The sequence below is a fragment of the Antechinus flavipes genome, chromosome 1 (assembly GCF_016432865.1).
Source record: "Antechinus flavipes isolate AdamAnt ecotype Samford, QLD, Australia chromosome 1, AdamAnt_v2, whole genome shotgun sequence".
In the NCBI taxonomy this organism is placed as follows: Eukaryota; Metazoa; Chordata; class Mammalia; order Dasyuromorphia; family Dasyuridae; genus Antechinus; species Antechinus flavipes.
Genome location: NC_067398.1, coordinates 670,866,368 through 670,886,079, shown reverse-complemented (window position 1 = coordinate 670,886,079; position 19,712 = coordinate 670,866,368). Strand labels below are relative to the sequence as shown.

The 19,712-nt window shown below is 44.7% G+C and overlaps 1 protein-coding gene across 2 annotated transcripts; it reads right to left on the bottom strand.

Annotated features, from left to right (window-relative positions):
- Positions 1 to 981: 981 nt before the first annotated feature.
- Positions 982 to 19,415, bottom strand: REEP6 (receptor accessory protein 6). Of its 2 annotated transcripts, XM_051972211.1 has the most exons (6): positions 19,150 to 19,415; positions 3,499 to 3,592; positions 2,666 to 2,804; positions 2,275 to 2,443; positions 2,070 to 2,142; positions 982 to 1,415 (listed from the first exon to the last, which is right to left on the bottom strand). In XM_051972211.1, the coding sequence occupies exons 1-6, from the start codon at positions 19,262 to 19,264 to the stop codon at positions 1,379 to 1,381; spliced, it is 627 nt and encodes a 208-aa protein (XP_051828171.1). In that variant the 5' UTR covers positions 19,265 to 19,415; the 3' UTR covers positions 982 to 1,378. The 2 variants fall into 2 exon arrangements, with proteins under 2 accessions (XP_051828171.1, XP_051828172.1); XM_051972212.1 differs by lacking the exon at positions 2,070 to 2,142 and having other exon boundaries at positions 19,150 to 19,410.
- Between the last annotated feature and the right edge of the window lie 297 nt (positions 19,416 to 19,712).

Below are 19,712 nucleotides of genomic sequence, written 5' to 3'. Positions count from 1 at the left end.
TGGGGAACATTTTACTGTAGGAGGAGGATTAGATAACTTTACAGACTTCCTTCTCTCCACTTGGTATTAACCATTTAGGAAACATTCTGAAATAGGGGGTTATTTATGTTTGGATTACCCAAGCTCCCCTCCCTTAGCACGGAACAACCGGGTCATCCTCTTCCCATCGATGGTCTCTAGGGAGTGGATGAGAAACTGCCTCGGCCTGCAAGCAGGCAGCTGGGGCCATCTCTAGCTCAAACCCACCTCCTGCTCCAGAGCAGGCCCCGGATAGCCAGTCTCCCTTCCCCGGCCTAGCCTGGAAGCCAAAGGCAGAATGTGTGCCTGGCGGATGCACCCCATGTGCCCAGTTTGGGGGCTCTGGCCCCCACAGAGTCACTCCTTGGAGCAAAGACCCATTCTTCAGACATCACCAGCCTCAGTGAGTGGAGAAGCTGGGCCTGGGCCCGCTCGGAAGCCTCTGAAGTATCCCGGTCTCCCTCCCCTCTCCCAAGCTGGCTCTGCGACAAAAACATTTCCTCTGCAGCTATCCCAACTAAAAGAAAGATGGACCCGAGTGCAAATCCATCCACTGCCACTTAGCTGCGCGGTGACCCTGGGCAGATCATTTAACTCCTCCCCCCAAAAACCTACAGCAGTGGAGAAGTCTAAGGCTCCCCTTAGCTTTGAGGTTCGAGTTTCTGGCTCAGAGCAGGGCAGAAGGCAGGATGAGAAAATTCCTAGGCCGAGGGCTGGATGGGGCCGTGGCACCCTCTGGTGGCTCAATGTGGCCAACCTTTTCCCAGCCCAGATTCCATCCACGCGGCATTGGGAGCTTCAGGGCTGAACATGGGCTGCAAAACACAGCCAGGACCCGGGGGTGCCTTAGAATATGGATCCCATGGGTCGCCAAGGTGTGGAAGGCCCCAGAGCCCACCAAAGTCAGCTGAGAGCCTTCCCTCGACGCTCCCCTCACCCCAACAACAAACACACCAAAAAGTCTTGAGGTCTAACAAGTTTGGCCTGTGTAGGACTTTTTTTTTTTTTTTTTAAATACATGGGCAGCTGGAATAGCCAGAACACATCAAGAGTCCTGTGGGGAGGCCAGTGGCGGATGGAAGGGACCAGAGGCAGAGGTCAGTGGTCTAGTAGAGCAGTCCGAGCACCGGCAGGCCCTTAGTGGGTGCCGGCAGAACCTAGATGGGCAGAGGCCCCCCATGTCCACCCTATCATCTCCCACCTGGGGAGACTTTTCTGATGCCCTAAGGCCCAAGAGGGTGAAGTTGATTGGGGAGGTGCAGCTGGGAGGGGTCAGCTTCTCAGACCCAGGCCAGGATTAGGGGCTGGAAGGAGGGTGTCCAGTCATTCGAAGCCTCTGGCTCAGGGGTGATCTCTTCACTTATTCTTCTGTAGGTGAGTCATGCCTGCCTTGGTTGCTGGGAGAGGGGGGACATAGTGAGACTTTGGTGGGGGGAGATGAGCTGTAATGGGGATGCTAAAATAGAGACTGGGGAAGAGGGTGAAAGAAGGAGACACAAAAGGGAAACTGCAGTGGGAAAGAGGGGTGTGGGGGTATGGGGGCAGGAGGCAAAAGCTCAGGGGAATGGGGAGGCAGTAGCTCAGAGAAGCCCAACTCAAAAGCAGGACCCGCCACCCCCAGCACCAAAACTGGAGAACCGATCCCAAGCCGAGGGGCTCGGTCCCTGGGTAACTGACACCCCGGGCTCCCCCTAAGCCTGGGAGCTGCCAGAGCTCCTAACCCGAGGGGTTGCCCATCCTGACTCCCCAACACACACAACAGTGCTTGGGAAGGGATAGAGACACCCCTCCCCCCCAATTCCAGCTTTGGCCAGAGCAGTAACAGGAGAGGGGGAGAGGGACGGGCCCTCCATGTCACCGCCACCACTTAAACACCCAGAGCAGGAAAGAAGCAACAAGCGATGTGCCCCAGGACACAAAGAGAGTTAGTTGTGATGTTGAGACAAGCAGTTCTGAATCCAGGCCATGCTCCTTCCTTCCTTCACTGCAAGGACCCCCTCCTGGATCTCCCTCCCAGGACACCCTTGGCGTGGGGAAGGGGAGTTACGTACGGAGCCTCCTGAGAGAGCTGAGGAGCCACCTGGGAGGTCAGCAGTGTCCGGCTGTGAGACAAGGCCTGGAGGACTGGATCCGAGAGCATGGCAGAAACAGGAACAGGCAAAGACAGAGACAGTAAGGAGGAGAGAGCAGCAAGCACAGGCCGAAATGTGCAAAGCGGCAGGCCAAAGGCGGAGCTGGGCAAGGCAACGGGCTCACCTTCCCGGGTCAGATTGGCTGCTGTGTCCAGGGCTCGTCCACTCAGGTCAGTCACCAGGCTGTCCATGGAAGCCTGATGCCTCAGGAAGATGGGGCGGATCAGGCGATGATACAGAATCTGGGAGCCATTACAGGTCACTGGAAGCATGCACCATAGCAAGAAGGCACACTGGACAAGGCAGGGAGAGAGGTTGGGGCAGCCCATAAGAAACCCCCTTTTTAAAAAACAAAACTGTCACCCCCTTCCAATGATTCCCCCTTGCCTTCCCTCCCTCCTTCTCTGCCCACATATTAAAGCTGACTTCAGATCCTACCAGCCCAACCTTCTACTCAGAACAGGAAAAACCCCATCCTCCACCACCCAGACTCCCCCGTCGGTCCCACCAGTTACCTTCCCTGCATAGTAGAAGGGGAACCAGAAAAGAAAGATGTCAGAGAAAAACTCAGCCAGGCCAAATATGCTATATACCACCCAGTAGGTGAGCCAGATGGTATCATCATCCTTGTTGGGGCTTTCAATGGCCTTGATGCTGTGGCAAAGAGAAACAAGCAATGAGTGTCGAGGAGAAAGGGTATGGGGATTGGGGGGCCCAGAGCAAGCAGCCGGGGGTCTAAAGGCTCTGGGCTTCTGTTTCCCATCTACCATCCACCCCTTCCCCTAGAAGTCTAATTCCCTCAGCACTTCTCCCTTACAGACACTCCCAGGATTACCAGGTACTCAGCCCGCCTTACCTAGAGCACTTAGTTGGGCTTTAAGAAATAAGTAATAGGTGGATAAGATCCCCCAGAGAGGTTGTTCTCTAGGGAGAGAGACCCAAAGAGCCAGCTGGCCAGCAAAGCTCCTCTTCACAGAACGGTCTAGCCTTTTTCCACTCATGACTCTTTTTTGCCTTTTTACATGACCCCAAGCATATAGAATAAGTATACAAGTCAATCAATTACTTATCACAAATCATAATTTCACGACCCCCCCACCTTCAATTACAAGAACCTCACATGGGATTACAAGCTACAGTTTAAGAAGTTGGGGTCTAGAAGACCAGCCAGCCTGATGTCTCCCTTCCAAGATCCTGGGCTCCTTGAGAGCAAAGATCCCTGTTCTTGGTCCTAATCTTTCTCAGAGCATCCATGCTAGGACTTTGCTCAGAGGCATCTCTGCTACAGGAACACCAGTCTTCTGGCTTGAGGGGTTCACCCTTTGGGTGGCCAAGGGGTTCCACTCACGAGGCATATGCTGGGTACATGAATCCGATGAGATTGCAGAGCAGGGAGGCACCATAGCCAAATATGAGATAGAGGGCCACGAAGGCAATGGAACCTGCAGGGGAATAAGAAGAGGGGGAATAAGGTTAGCAAGGAAGTGCCCTAGGGAGGGGCCAGCTCCCCTGCCTTCCCATCAAACAAAGTAAGACAGAAACAATACTGGATCAGAAGACCCCAGTTCTGTGACTCACTCACTTGGGCAAGGCTCTCCCTAGCCTCCACAATACCTCCTCTGACCCTTATTGCCTTAGCTCCAAAATGAGAGAATAAGAATCTGTGACCTTGAAAGACCTACCCAGAGTTCTAAAGGTCCTTCCAGCTCCGATATTGTGTTATAATATAATAACACATATACATATCTGCAAACATATATTGTATCTAGGATATACTGCAACATATCCAACATATAAAGGACTGCTTGCCATCTAGAGGAGGGGGTGGAGGGAGGGAGGGGAAAAAAAAAATCGGAAAAGAAACGAGTGCAAGGGATAATGTTGTCAATATAAAGTAATCATTAAATAAAAATAAAAAAAAACAAAAACAAAAACAAAAACACACATATACATAATAGGAAAAGCCCTCCCAGCCCTGACACTATCAGTCTGTTGGCTAGTGCCTGAGCTCCGTTAATAGAGGCACAGTTCCAAACACATTAAATGCTCCAGTGATGCTCTACATGAGGGTGCAGGTGACCCTAAGTCTCTGGAAGGCCAGGCCAGCTGAGCATATCTGGCAGGTTCTTTCAAACTGGAGACATTCCAGGGACAATCCTGATGACAAATTAAATCTGCTCAAGGACCAAGAAATACATTATCAGGAGATGATCACCAATTGTTTGGCAGTCTATGAAATAAAGCAAAATTACAAAACGGCCCTCAACCCCTGCCCATGACAGAATAAGGAAGTCCCTGCTTCTGAGAATCATTTTTTAGATTGTTTATAAATATTAACATAACAATCAGTGGCCTATACAAGAAATCCTTGTTCAATGACTAACAATGCTTCCACGGAACTGAAAGCACTGAAGCTTATCAGTATCAACATTCCATTTACATCTTATTTTTACAATTTTTTGAACATAATCTCTCCCGTTAGACTGTAAGCTCCTCAAAGGCAGGGATTGCTTTTGTTCATTATATCTCCAGCTCTTTGCACAGTGCCTGTTACACAGTAGGCTCTTAATATATGCCTGTTGACTGACTAGAAGATGCAAGATCGCTGCTGCTAGATAGAAAAAAGGCTCACAAAAGTGAAATGTTTTTGGTGAAAAAAATTTTTTGACACCCAAATGATGTCAAAATGCACATACACAGCTATTTGGTGATTTCAATTAGAAGGCAGGCATAAGGGAGGAGACCAAAAACTGTCAGAAAATATGGTTTAGGATTAAAGTAAAGGACTTGTGGGCTACTCAATACTCATGCCTCTTGAGTCTTTTTTTCAAAAATGGAGCCAATAGGCTCTTGATATGGTGAGTGCCAAATGACATCTCACACAAAGAAATGAAACGGAACTAGAAAAGGACTGGTTTCCAATGGAGGATCTTATCTCTGGGACAGCTAACTAGTAATCTGCGTGCATTCATATATGAGAACCAAAGGTTAAAAGGAATGCCAAATGAGAAAAAAAGGGATCAAGAAGGATATTGTACCCAATGCAGTCATAACAATGGAGAACTAGAGAAAGGGTAAGACATCATTTATTCTGATTAGTTCCCCTTCTTGCAGAAGCTTAAATGGGATAAGGCCAGAAGAGTTCAGAAATTTCTTCTGCTCAGATCTCCTGACCAAAAGGAAAGATATAGTCACCAAGGACAACTTTGGTTCAAATCCATTTGCAAAATACCCTGGAGAAAGATGATAAGCAACGAGATAGGGAAGAACAGAGAGAAGAAAATACTTTTGAAGAGACTTTGGTGGGGGAACTAATTCAGATCACCCCAAAAGGATTTTTAGATGAAACTGGAAGGAAAAACAAATGGAGGAAAATGGTACAAATCTCCCAGCATTTTTCAGTGACCTATAATTGATACTGTTCAGTCATTTTCAATTAAGTCCTATTCTTTATGATCTTATTTGGAATTTTCTTGAAGATAATGGAAAGATTTGCCATTTTCTTCTCTTGCTCATTTTACAGATGAGGAAACTGATGCAAACAAGGTTAGGTGACTTGCTTAGGGTTACACAGCCAACAAATTTTGAACTCGGGTGTTCCTAATTCCAGGCCCAGAGCTTTCTCCCTGTGCTACCTAGTCCTAAGGTTACTTTCCACTTACTAGGTATTTATCTGATTTATAGATATTTTCTCATTATGATCCTCACAACAGCCATAAGAATAGATATTATTATGCCCATTTGAAGAGAACAAAGCTCAATCTATTCCTTGCTACCACATTTGGAGGGAAGTACTCTTTTCCCTAATGGAATGTAAAAGATCCCCGAGTGTAGGAATTACATCCTGCTTTCCAACCTCCAGTGCCTAAAATGCACTTGATAAATAATAAATAGCTAATATCTGCAAAGCACTTTAAATCTACTTCTCTGATCTTCCTAGCAAACTCTACGGAAGATGTTCCCAGTGTCCACTTTTTGCAGAAAAGGGAACCGAAGCCATCTAGTGTCTGAGTCTTCATACTCAATGGAAATACCACGCCGTCTGGATTGGGGCTGCAGGGCTGGTGCTCAGTGCACGGAGCTGTTTACTAAACAGGCTGTACTAAGAGAAAGAAATCAATCAACAAGCCTTTATAAGACCTTTCATATGCCAGGCATTATTACCCAATCGGCTCACTCCTTTTCTCCAGCAGGGTGACCATCCAACTTCCGGATGGGGAAGAAGGAAAAGAAAAAAACTCAGCAGGATCCCCTTTCTACCCACCCCCAACCTTTAAGATTAAGATTCTCTTAGCCCCAAGGAGGGAAAAGTAAATCTCCATAAATGCTAATACCAGAGCCAGGCAGACAGACGGAGGAGGGGAGATTGATTGTGACTAAACCTTCCCTAAATGGAGCAGGCTTGCAGGGTGTAAATCCCCAAATCCCATTAATTCCAGGTCACCTTGGTGAGTAAGCACTTGGTGAAGGGGGAAGGTCCACAGATACTAGAGGAGTGCATTAGGGATACACTCAAGCCAGATGTTCAGTCACAAAAGGATTCCCTCACAGCCAGTTTGATGAAGGACCCAGTCTTCTGGCTTCCACATAGGAAGTCAGAATGGCAGACTTGAGCCTTTGCCCAGTGAAATGGGGTCAGCACATAAGGGGAAAAGGGACTCTTAAGATGCCTGATGTCTCATATGATTTACATTAAAGTTATAAAAGATATCAGAGAATATTAAAGTTGGGAGACTCCTTAGAACACAAAGTTAGAGGTAAGAGAATCTTTAGATCAATCAATCAATCAATGATTATTATCAAGCATCTACTTTGTAACCCCTGGGGATACAAAAAAAGATATTCCCTGCCTTAAAGAAGCTTACAAACTAATGGGAGAGACAACATGCAAACATACATATAAAGAAAGCCATAAAGAAGGTACAAACTAAATAGAGGAAGTTGTTAACAGAGGAATTAATCAGATAGAATTATGAAAGGCTGAGGAAGTCTTCCTATAGAAAGTAGGATTTAAAAGAAGCCAGGGAGGTCAGATAGGAAAACATTCCAGGCATGGGGCACAGCCAGAGAAAATGTCCCAGGTCACAGAGACCTTCAGGGAAAGGAGCAAGAGTCACTGATCAAAGAATACATGGAAAGATAGAAGGAGGCTGGATTAGGAAGGGCTTTGAATGCTGAACAATACCAATCTATATTTGCTCTTGGAAAAAAAGATAGGGAGTTTTACCATGAGGGGAGGAAAGGAGTAGAAGAAGAAAGCTACTGTTACAGGATTAAATCTTTGCTTAAGAAAATCACCTTAATTACTTGCCATCAAGGAGAGGGGATGGGGGGGGGGGGGGAAGGAGGGAAAATTCAAGGGTTGTTGAAAAATTACCCATGCATGTTTTGTATATAAAAAAGCTTTAATAAAAAAAAAAAAAAGGAGGGAAAAAAAAAAGGAAAATCACCTTAATGGCTGAAAAAGGATAGATGGGAATGGGGAGAGACTTGAAACAAGCAAACTTACCAGCAAGTTATTTTATTAATTAGGGTAAGAGATGATGAGGACCTGAGCCAGGATGGCAGGATCAGAGGAGAGAAGTGGCAAATTCAAGGGATGCTACAAAGGTGAAATCAACAGTCTTTAACAACAGATTAGAGATCTGGAGGGCAGGGTGGTGAGAGGCAGTAAGGAATCCAGGAAGGTAGGAGAGAGGAGGGTTTTAGGGGAAAAGATATTTCATTTTGGCCAAACTGTTGGAGACGTATGATTGGAGATTAGCAAAGAGATTGGGGCAGGTAAACTTAGAATTTATCAGCATAGAGATGGCAATTAAATCCAGGGTTCCTAATGAGATCACCAATAGGTAGCATAGAAAGAAAAGAGATAGGGACACCTATGATTAGAGGATGATCTGGAAGAGGATCTAGCAAAAACAGCAGTGGTTAGAGGTGTAAGAAGAGAACCAGGAGAAAGTGGTGTCTGGAAAATCTAGAGAGATTAACAAAGGAGAAGAGGGCAATGTAAACAGTGTTTAAGGTTGTAGAAAGGTCAAGGAGAATGAAGATTGAGAAAAGATTACTGGAATTGGTGGCCACGGGTCACTTTGGATATAACAGTTTAGATGGTAGGAAAAGGCTGGAAACTAGATTGTTCAAACTTAACAAGAATGAGGAGAGAAAGTGGAGGTACCTGTTGTGGTGGAGAAGGGCTACAAAGGGCAGAAAAGATAGAGGACAATAGTTAGCAGGGATGGAAGGATCAGGTGAGGGTTTTTTCAGGACAGGAGAGATGTGGCACATTTGCAGGCAGTAAGAAATAAGCCAATAGATGGGGAAAAAATTAACTGGGAAGTGGCAAGAAGAATGAGGAATATTCCAAATCCCTTGCCTTGACTAGTGAACCAAAGAGAAAGTGAAGGTGCAGTCAGTATGGGAAAGGGTGGCCCCTTAGACTGTGTCATCTGGGGGGAGCCAGGTTTCAGTAAGAGATAATAGGTAGAAGGCAAAGATTTAAGATGAAGTTTGTTGCCTATGGAACAGGCATTCCTGAGGGCTCAGTGGAGGAGGTGGGTAGAATTAGATTGAAACTTTAAGGTGAGAAGGTAGATGGGACAGAAATCAGGGTATATGGGGAATACAGTTCGGATGATTATCTACAGGAGTTCAGAGCCACTGGGATTAAGGGTAGAGCAGGTATGAAAAAGCCGATTCTTCATAGAGTGGAGAGCACCACTCCTCACCAGCTAGATATAAAATTGAAGGGAATTGTTCTTTATACTGTATTTTATCCATATCCCAATGGGAAGAATGGGCTAACAGGAAGTAGCGTTGCCTTCTTCTGGAATAGATATAATGTCCAAGTGGGAAAGCCCTTAGGAAACACAAAATGTCAGAAATGGGATGGGGAGGGGGAGAGGGAAGAGCTCAAACATGTTTCCCATGAAATGTAAGCTCCTTAAGGGCAGGGCCATTTCATTTTCTTTCATCTTTGTACCCCTAGAGCATTGTCTAGCAAGGTAGGTAGTCAGGTCAACAATATTGTCAACAAAGCACTTAAATCTGTGGCTGGATTCCAGATCACTCTACCTAACTGTGGGTGTCCCCCACAAGACTCTATCCTGGATTCTTTTCACCTTTGTACTACCACTTGGTATCACCTTCAACACTAAATTTAAAATCCTCTTTGGGGTTCAAAGCCCTTCATAACCTAATTCTTTCTTGCCCCATCCCCCAACTCCTACCTAGTCATTTTACACCTTACACCTCTGCCCACATTCTAATCCAAAGATCCTGCGCCTCCTTGCTGTCCCCAGAACAGAACCTCCATCTTTCTGCTGTAGGCATTCTTCCTGGCTGTCCCAAGTCTGGAATCCTCTCTCTCCCTCATGGTCACTTCCTGGTTTCATTCAAATTTCAGCTAAAATCTCACTTTCTATAAGCAACTTTCCTAATCCTCTTTCTTTCTAGGGCCTTTCCTCCTGAGACAACCCCCAAGTTATCCTGCCCATATCTTTTTCGTACACAGCTGGTTGCACCCCCACTAGCCTGAGCCAAGGACTGTTTTTGCCTTTCTTTGAATCTGTTCTGCACCTCGAAGGTGCTTAATATATTTATGGATGGATGATATTGATTGAAATAAAATAAATGGGAAGGACCTTAGAACAGAAAACATGATTATTGATAACAGCTCCAGCATTTACATAATGCTTTAAGATCTGCAAATTTGATCTCATTTAATCCTCCCAAGAACTTTGGGAGATTGGTGCTGTTATTCCCATTTAACAGATGAGGAAAAGACAAGTTGAACAATTTACCCAAGGCCACACAATTAAAAAAAAAAAAAAGTCTGGTTAGATTTGAATTCAGGTCTCCTGGACTCGGGTCCAGTACTCTATCCACTGAGCAACCTGGCTAGATATTATTATTAGCAATAACAATAAGTGACATCCCAGTGTCATGGGATAAGCAGCCATGGATGGACTGGCACCTGCATGGTTGCAGGGAGCAATGCAACAAGGTCTGATTGATGTGAGGCTTCTATTTTGAACCCTGGGCAAGCCACAACTTCCAATGTTCCTTCCAGCTCTTAAATCCATGATCCGTTTGAGGACACGAGATCAAGGAACTGTCCACAACCACACAGTGAATAGAGTACTGGGCCTGGAGGCAGGAGACCCAACTTCAAATCCAGTCCCAGATACTTAATAGCTGAGCAAAGTCATTTAATCTATTTGCCTCCATTTCTTTATCTGTAAAATGGGTCTAATAATAGTACCAACTATTCCAGAGTTTGTGAAGCTTAAATGAGATAGTATTTATAAACAAACAAACAAACAAAAAGACTATGTATCAGATAGACAGACACTGTAATTATTTATGGCAGTGATCTGTGTCAGAGGCAGGGGCATGAACCCAGATTTTTCCCAACTTTGAGTGCGGCACTGCACCTACCAGATTCAACATTCCCATGAGAAGAATATAAAACTCAAAGATTAGAGCCCATAAGAGATTTAGGGAACTCACAAAGCAGAGGTGGAAGGTACTATAAACAAAGCACAAAAGGAGACAAACACCCAGAGGGCGTTAACCGCTCCGAGCTCTTGGATCTGCCACAGGAGCTAGTCAAACCTCTTTCCAATCCCAGTTCCTCTTCTTCCTCCTCACCAACCCCCATTTCCCTCAGTACCCCTCCCCACAAGCTCCAGTCCTTCCTTCCAAGACTGGTTCTTTCTTTCAAATTCAAAATTAAAGTTCCCAGTGCCAATAAGAACAGTTTGCCCAAGTGGGCAAGTCAGGCAGGGCCAGATGGCCCTGTGGGCCCCAGGCCAGGACCAGCTGGTTCACTAGTTTTGTGGGAAATGAAGGAAAGAATGGCACAGAGATACATTATCAGTAAGGGAGGTGGCCCTAATATCACTTAACTCAAACACACCAGAGACAGTCAAGTGACCTTGCCCTGGAGAGATAAGAAGGCCTTGCTCAAGGGCTTAATAAACATTAGTAAACTAAACAGACACTGGCATTTCTAACCCGGAATGGTCCCTTAAGGGCCAAGTGGAACCAGTTTATCCCAAAGCCAGAAAGCTACATTACCAGCAAAGAGAATTCTAGCGCTCCTAGGACAACAGAATGGAAGCTCCTTGAGGGCAGGAACTGGTTAAGTTTTCTGTTATGTCTTTGTATTCCCAGCACAGCATGAGACACAGTATGACTAACTCTTCCTTGATCTTACAGATACTGTCCTTGGGGCTTTCCTGGCAAAGCCACTGGAGTAGTTTTCTTTTTTCCTTCTCCAGCAGGTTAAGTGACTTGCCTAGCTAGTAACTATCTGAGGCTGGATTTGAACTTGTCTTCCTGACTCCAGGCTCAGAGCTTAATTTATTGAGCCAACTAGTTGCTTGCTTAATGAATATTAGTTGAACTTAATTTGAATGTCCAAGTGCAGAGGTAATTAGAATAGTAGAATAATGTCAGGAGGGTCCTTAGAACACAGTCAGCAAAGTCCTTAGAATCCATCCTTGTATATAAAGTCCCTTATAAATATTACCTTATTTTATTCTCATAACCATCCTGAAAGGTAGGTGCTATTATCCTCATTTTACAAAAGCGGAAACTAAGGTAGACAAGGTTTAACCAAATTGCCTGGGATCACCCAACTAGTTAAGCATGGGATCCTGGGTGTTCCTCTATCCAGTCTCAGTACTTAGTCCATCGAACTACCTAGCTATTTATTATTCGGTTTCGGCCAACCCTTTGTAACCCCATTTGGGGGTGTTTGGGGGCTGAAATACTAGAGTAATTTGCCATTTCCTTCTTCACCTCATTTTCCAGATGAGAAAACTGAGGCAGAATTAAGTGACTTACCCAGGGATGTCACAGCTACTAAGTGTCTGAGGCCAAATTTGAACTCGGGAGTCTTCCTGACTTCAGGCCCAGTAGTCTATCTACTGCCACATGGTTGCTAAAGGGATTCTTTGAAGTTAAGTAAACTTTAATTTTTTTCATTTAAATTTTAAATTAAACTGTCAACATAACTGCTTTCCTTGGTAATCCTACAGTTTTTACTATACATTTAAAAACATTTTGAGAAAGGATCCATCAGTTTTGCTAGACTGTCAAAAAGATTCCTGCTTAAGATGTCTACTAGACATTCTATTCAATAGGCAATTGGAGATACTAGCCAAGAGGTCAGTAGAGAATGAGGGCTAGCTAAGATGTGAGAATTTATAAGCAGAGATAATAATTGAATCCATGGCGGATTATGAAATCCCCAAATTAAAAAATTAGTGTAAAAGGGAGAAGAATACTCAGGACCCTGAGAAATCACTATAGTTATCAAATGTGGCCTAAATGAAAATCCAAAAAGGAAACAGAGAAATAGTCTTGAAAAGTGGGAGAAGGGTCAAGAGAAACTTATGTCCCCAAAACTGGAAAAAAGGGTAACTACCATTAATAAAGGCTGCAGAAAGGTCAAGTATGAGAATTGAGAAAAGGCCACTGAAGCTGGCAATTACGAGTCACTTTGGAGAAGTTTGTCGGGGGAAAGAAAAACCAAAGGCCAGTTGGAAGGGATTAAGGGAGTGAGAGAAGGGAAATGGAGGCAACTGTTATAGACAGCCTTTTCAAGGAGTTTAGCTGCAAAAGGGAGGAAAGAGATGGAAGCTGGTCAATGGAGACTGATGATCAAGTGAGGATTCCTTTCTTTTTCTTTTAAGGTTAACTGACTTGCCTTTTAAGTTAAGTGTCTGAGGCTGGATTTGAACTCGGGTTCTCCTGACTTTAGAGTTGGTGCTCTATCCACTGAGCCATCTAACTGTCCTTCAAGTGAGAATTTCTTGAGGATGGGGTACACATGGGCATGTAGGTAGGGGTATGGAAGGAGTCAGCAGACAGGAAGAGACCGAAAATAAGTAAGCACAGGGATGATAGAGGGAGAGGTGGATCATTTGTACAGGTAGAAAGTTGGTGCTCATAAGGAGTAAAACCATTTCTTCATGCGAGATGGGGATGAAGAAAAGAGGAACAGGAAATAATTGAATTGTAGAAGGAAGGGAGGAGAGGAAACTCTGGGGGAATGGTCTCAAATTTCCCAGTAAAATATTAGGCAAAGAAAGTTCCCTGTTGGGGAAAGGGGAGCTGTGGGAGGTTTAGGAGAGAAGAGGAGGCAGCATATCAGCTGTGTCTTGAAGGACATGTAGGATTGCAACAGATAGAAATGACCTTCCTCCTGCTAAAATTTCCCAGGATCAAATATTAAAGGCTCTATTTGATTTCCAAAGCCCTTTATCATCTCATCTCCTCACTTATTTCCTTAGATATATTTGTTCCGTATTTCTCTTACACTTTGCCCTCTTCTACATATTTCATGATTAGCAATACCAACCTAAAGGCAGCTAAGTGGCTCAGTGGATGGAATACCAGGTTTAGTCAGAAAAACTCACTTCTGAGCTCAAATCTGATCTCAGAAACTTGCAAACTGTGACCCTAGCCAAGTCAGTCCACTCTGTCTGCCTCAGTTTCCTGGTCTGTAAAATGAGCTGGAGAAGGAAATGGCAAACTATTCCAACATCTTTGCAAAGAAAACCCCAAATGGGGTCACAGAAGAATTATACAAGACTGGAATGCCTGAACAACAGCCGTAATACTACTTGCTGCTCCACCTCTTGATGCTTGCTACTGGCTGACCCCCATGCTTAGAATACTCCCTCTACCTCGCCTTTGCCTACAGGCTGCCCTGGCTTCCACCTTCTCCCCACTGCTGGTATCGTTTCCTTTGAGATTACCTCGCATTCGTCCTGGATACCATTGATTTTATATACATTATTGTTTGTTTGCATGTTGATTCTCCTCAGAGGGGATTATTTTTGCCTTTCCTTGAATCACCAGCTACTTTCCAGACTCTCAAACCAAGGTTTAACAAATACTTCTTGACTGAATGCCTCCAGTCTCAGAACAGAGGCCCCAACTTCTGAAAGACTGGAGCACAAGCTATGGCAGCCTTGTATCAAAGCTGAAAAGTTTGATAGCTGACCTAGCAACGTACTGTCAACTCTCAAAGGCATCAGTGGAGGGAACACTCCCAACAACAAACGATTTCCATACAAATAGGAGAATGAAGAGGGCAATCTAGGAAGGCACAGAAGGAACACAGGGCTAACTAGGCTTTAGGAGATCTGGGATGGAGTCTACTCTATGACTCATGATTCAACAAACTCAGACTAACATTGGCCAAGCACTGTGCTAGGCACTCAGTACCAGTACCCAGTAGACTGGGTTCAAATGCCAGTTCTGTTCTTAGTTACCTGTTTAATTAATTCTGTTACAAGCCATTTCATCTTTCTGCACCTCATTTCTGCCTCTGTAAACTGAGGAAGGATCCTTTCTAATTCTGTCTAGGAGTCTGTGAAAATACGTGCAGAATGATAATTGTAGAAATACATATAGGAGAATTGCACATATTTAACATATACTGGATTACTTGCTATCTAGGGGAAGGGGTGGGGGAAAGGGAAGGAAAAAATTTGGAACACAAGGGTTTGCAAGGGTCAATGTTGAAAAATTATCAATGCTTATGTTTTGAAAATAAAAAGCCTTAATAAAAAAAAAAACAAAAAGTTTACTTTTGGTTAACCTGAAAAAAAAAATGCAGAATACAAGATAGTTATGGAAATAAAGGAAATAACAGGTGTGGGAAGTGGGGCTGATGAAAAGGGGTAATGGGGAAGCTAGGTGATGCAGAGGATAAAACACTCATCTTAGAGTCAAGCCTTAAGTTCAAATCTGGTCTCAGACACTGTGTGACTCTAGGCAAGTCACTTAACTAATTGCCTCAGAAAGAGAGAGCAGGGAGGTTGTGGTCATGAAATATTTAGGGTAGAAAGTGGTCTTGAGCTGCATCTTGAAAGAAGATTCTATGAAGCCTAGTTAATAGTGAATGCCAAACACAGGAGCTAGAAAAGAAACAAGACAAAGAAAGGGAGTAGAATGCCATAGAAGGCTAGTTTGGCTGGATTGTAGCATTCAGGAGGGGAATTAATATATAATGGGGTTGCAGCCAGGTTTTGAAAAGCTTTAAAAGCTAGAGTGGAATAGATCTGTCACTTTGGAGGCAAAAGAGAGCCTGTGGAGTTTATTAAATAGGTCAGATCTGGGCTAAGGAAAACCATTTTGGCAGTCGTGTGGAATGAGGGGAGACAGATTTGAAATAGGGAGACTAATCAGTAGGCTTTGCAATGGTTTTTATGCAAAGAATTTGAGCTATATGGTAAAGAGAGGGCTAGCTTCAAATGTTGTGGGAATAGGAGTGGCAAGATTTGGAATTGGATATGTGGGAAAGGTGGGAAGTCAAAAGATGACAACCAAGGTCATGATGAATCTGGGAGATTGGAGAATGGTGGTGCCTTTGACAGAAAATGGGGGAAAGAGATAGGTTTGGGAGGAAAAACAGTAAATTCTGTCTTAGATGGGTTGGATTTGGGTCATTCAGTTTAAAATGAACCAATAGCTCATGGGAGTCATTTGAGATCTCAGAAAGAATGTATCAAAAGAAAGGAGTTCAGAACAGAATCCACAATTAGTGGACAGGACATGAATGATGCTAGAGTAAAAAAAAATGAAGAGTTTTGATCAGACTGGTGGAAGAATCAGGACAGGGAGTAGTATCATAAAAACCCTGAAAGTTGAGACCAACCAGGAGGAGAGGTGGGTGACAATTTCAAATGCAGCAAAGGGGTTCACAAGGATGAGAACTGAAAAAAGATCACCAGATTTGGCAATTAGGAAATTGTTGCTAACTTTGCACTGAGTAGTTTTGAGTTGATGGAGCAGAAATCAAATTGAAAAGGGTTATGGATAGACAAGAAAGACATAAGGCAATAAAAATAGTTTATTCTAGAAGTCTAGCTGGAAAAGATGAGATCTAACCTGTCATAGGCTTGAGGAGATGAGGTCTAGGGAAGTTTTGTTTGTTTTTTTAAGGATGAGGAGACAGATATGCTTAAAGACAGCAGGGAAAGAACAAAATAAGGAGAGGCACAAGATTAAGCTTGGGAAAATTGAAGGAATAATCTGCTGGAGAAGATGAGAGAACGGCATCAAATATGCATGTCGAAGGACTGGCCTAAACATGAAGGCCATTTCTTTGGCAGAGAAAGGAGAAGTGGGGGTTGATGTCAGAGGAGGTTTAAACAAAGAGAACAGGAAAATCATGGCAAATGTAAGAAGTACCGTCTTCAGCTAAGAGATTGGGGAAGAGTGTTTAGAAGAAAGATTTTGTTTCAGATAGCTTCTGTAGATAGTGCTAATGACTTGTCTGGCCAGACCACCTATGGACAATCACCTGATTCTGTGGATCAATCTTCTCATCTCTAAAGGGAACAGGTGGATTTCATTATCTTGGGATACTGGAAAGAGTGGCTAATCTTGGAATAAATAAGACCGGGGTTCAAATGGCCCCTCTGCCCCTTGCTAGCTGCATGACCACAGGCAAGGCATGCTTTCAATTGCTTCATCTGTACAAGAGGAATGATAATAATAGCACATATCTTACTGCCGATTAAGATTCAAATATGAAACAAATATAATAAATCACTTTAAAAACCTTGCTATATTGAGCAAGATTCCCAAGTGTCTTTATATATTTGTAACATCTCATTTAAGCTCTACAACAATTCAATAAAGTGAGTTCAGCTTACTCATTTTATAGAAAAAGATGCTCAGAGATGAGCACAGCTAACAATTACTAATAAGTATCAGAGGTGGCCCCTGAAGCCAGGTCTTCCCAATTACAAATCTAGCACTCTTGCCTCTGTACTTCCATCAGTAATTACTATTATCACCACCTTCATCAAGGGAACTGGGCAATCATGAATAAGGTATTTTTCTTTCTTGGGTCTCAATTTTCTCCTCTGAAAACTGGGGAGATGAGGGAGGAAGGCATTGGACTGACTAATTTAACAATCTGCCTTCAAGGAGCTTACCAGCTTGCCTCCTACTAGAGAAAGAAATATGTACCGAGATAAGTCTATGCAAGATAAATTCATGCTAAACTCCAATGGCCTCTTCCAGAGAAGTTAGGTGATATGGAGGATAGAATACTGGGCCTGTAGTCCTAAATTCAAAAAGGACACTTATCAGCTGTATGACCCTGGGCAAGTCATTTAAGCCTGTTTACCTCAGTTTACCCATCTGGAAAATGAACTGGAGAAAGAAATGGCAAACCAGACCAGTAATTTTGCTAAGAAAACTCCAAATGGGGGTCTCTTCTGGCTTCAACAACGTATGAATTGACATAACAAATAGCTAGCATTTTTACAGAGCTTTAAAGTTTATGAAGTGTTTCACAACTTACTAACTTTGATTCTAGAAATAATCCTAGCAGAGAGGTGCTATTAAGATTCCTAATCTACAGATGAGAGAATTGAGACAGTTTAAATGACTTGCCCAAATTCACACAATTAGTAAGTGTCTGAGGTCAGATTCAAATTCAGGTCTTATGGAATTTAGGCCCCATGCTCTTTCCACTGGGCCATCTATAGAGAAGCTCATTTATAAATTTCATTTTTTAATGAAAAAATTAAGCAGGGTCAGTCAGGAGTACATTATATCTGAAGGCACCTGGAGGGAAAGGGGAAGGAATACTGCAACTGCTCCCCAAAGCTGATTGGCATTGGAGTTACCCTTAGCTTTGACCCACTTGATGGGGTTTCAGAAATCAACCTTAAACTTCCTGGCCCTGCCTCCTGGGCTGGGCTTTGGCCCCAAGGGCCGTCTGCCAGCTCTTTCTTGCACAAGGGCAGCAGAACCATTCTGTACTCAGTCCCACGCAGTCAGCCACCTCCTCCCCCTTGCCCCAGAGCAGACCAAACAACTGGAAGGACCAGAAACATAATCGGGGGATCTCCCTGGAGGAAGGCTTGGTCCCCAGGCTTTGTAGACATATGGGTGCCGAGCCACTTTCAACATGGCCTCTTTCAGAATGTGCCCTGCACAGCACTCTCAAAGTCCAAGAGCTGGGGGATAGATATCAAAGGGCAAAGTGATGTAATACTCCTGCCCCATCAAGCAGGGCTCCCCGAAACGGGCCCAGGAAACTCCTAGAAGACTCCAGGGACCGAAGAATTACATCCGATTGCCAGAAGTCCTGGAATGAAGGTGTCCCTAGGAGGTTAATGTGCTGCATTAAGGGCTAGAGGATAGGGATTGATAGCCGCGGAAGTACCAGCCCCACCTTTTAGGTTTTTCTTTTCCCAGCCTAAACTGCTTTAGCCCACAATGCCTTTCCCTCCCCTAATCTGGCCTTTGTGTGACTTGTGGGGCAGGGATTGGCTTCCCCGTTCATTACAGAGAGGGAGCCGGACTGAATGGCCCCAGATCATTACCCAGTTCTGTGGTTCTACGTTCTATGGAACTAATATTCTACAGTTGTGTGACTCTGAACATCAGAGTAGGTCACTTCAAGCTCCAATTCCTACAGATACAAGGGGATCCTACTTATCTTCTTCTTGCTCCCTAGAGTGGGACTGAATTCTGGGGATGATACAAGGAATTTTTTCAGCTAATGCGGTGGGACATCTGCAGATCAACCCTTCCACTCCTCCTTCCTTCCCCCTCCCCCCCAACTCAAGACTTTCCAAGTCAGTTAATTGAAAGTGGTGGAAAGGTTAGGGTTGTGAGATGGTGACGGCCAAGGCATAAAAATTACCAAGAACAGCAAGAAATACAATTGTTTCCATAGAAAGCGCTGCCACGAGCTAAGAGGTTTGGGTTCTACTCTATTCTGGATAACCTGCAGTGGTTCCTATATCTCACTGAACATTCGTTTCTTCATCTGAAATATGGAGAATGAGATGCAGGTTTACGATTTTTGAACGCTAAAGTTCTACCTGGAGGAGAGATACTGGAGGACCTCTAAGCGGTAAAGTTCTAACTGGAGGAGGGGAACCGGCAGATCTCTGAGCCTTAAAGTTCTATCTGGAAAAAGGGGAGGAAGAGAATGGGGACTGGAGGGCCTTACCTGTAGCCAAGTAGTACTTTCTGACCCCCGTGATCTCCTCCAGCTTCCCCAGGGCATCGGTGACAATGTTTTTCTGCTCCAGGAACCTCTGGAAGCGTTGCCTCAAGCTAGCCATGGCTCCCGAGACGGGGCGGGGAGGGTCGGGTACGGAGGATGACTGGACCCGGGTCCGAGGGGTGACCTCCAGGGCTCCTCCGCTGCTCTGCAGCGGTGCTACTGGCGTCTCCCTCTCCAGGCTCCCAGGACCTCCACTCCTCCGGTCCCGAGGTCCCTCCCCTTCCCTCCCTCCCACCTCGTGGTCCTGCAACTGCGGGGGACGACCTGAATCCTTCCCCTGAGTATAGGATTGGACAGGAAATCGAGGCGGGGCCTCATTCGGCCCAACCTGCCCACACTGACCAATGAGAGAGCGTAACGGACAAAGGAGGCGGGACTTTTCTCCCAACCCTCGTTCTGCCCCTCCTCACACCTAGAGCTCGGAGCCACCCACCTGGGAGCTAGGCGGGAGAGAGAAGAGAGGGCGGGGCCTGGGGGAGAACTGGGACACCGAGGAGACTCGAACT

Coding starts and splice junctions, on each gene's coding strand:
- REEP6 (XM_051972211.1), bottom strand. CDS start 19,264: ATGGCTAGCTTGAGGCAACGCTTCCAGAGGTTCCTGGAGCAGAAAAAC. Junction 3,593..19,149: donor AAAGTACTACTTGGCTACAG/GTAAGGCCCTCC, acceptor ATTCCCCTGCAG/GTTCCATTGCCTTCGTGGCC. Junction 2,143..2,274: donor AGCCAATCTGACCCGGGAAG/GTGAGCCCGTTG, acceptor TCTCGGATCCAG/TCCTCCAGGCCTTGTCTCAC.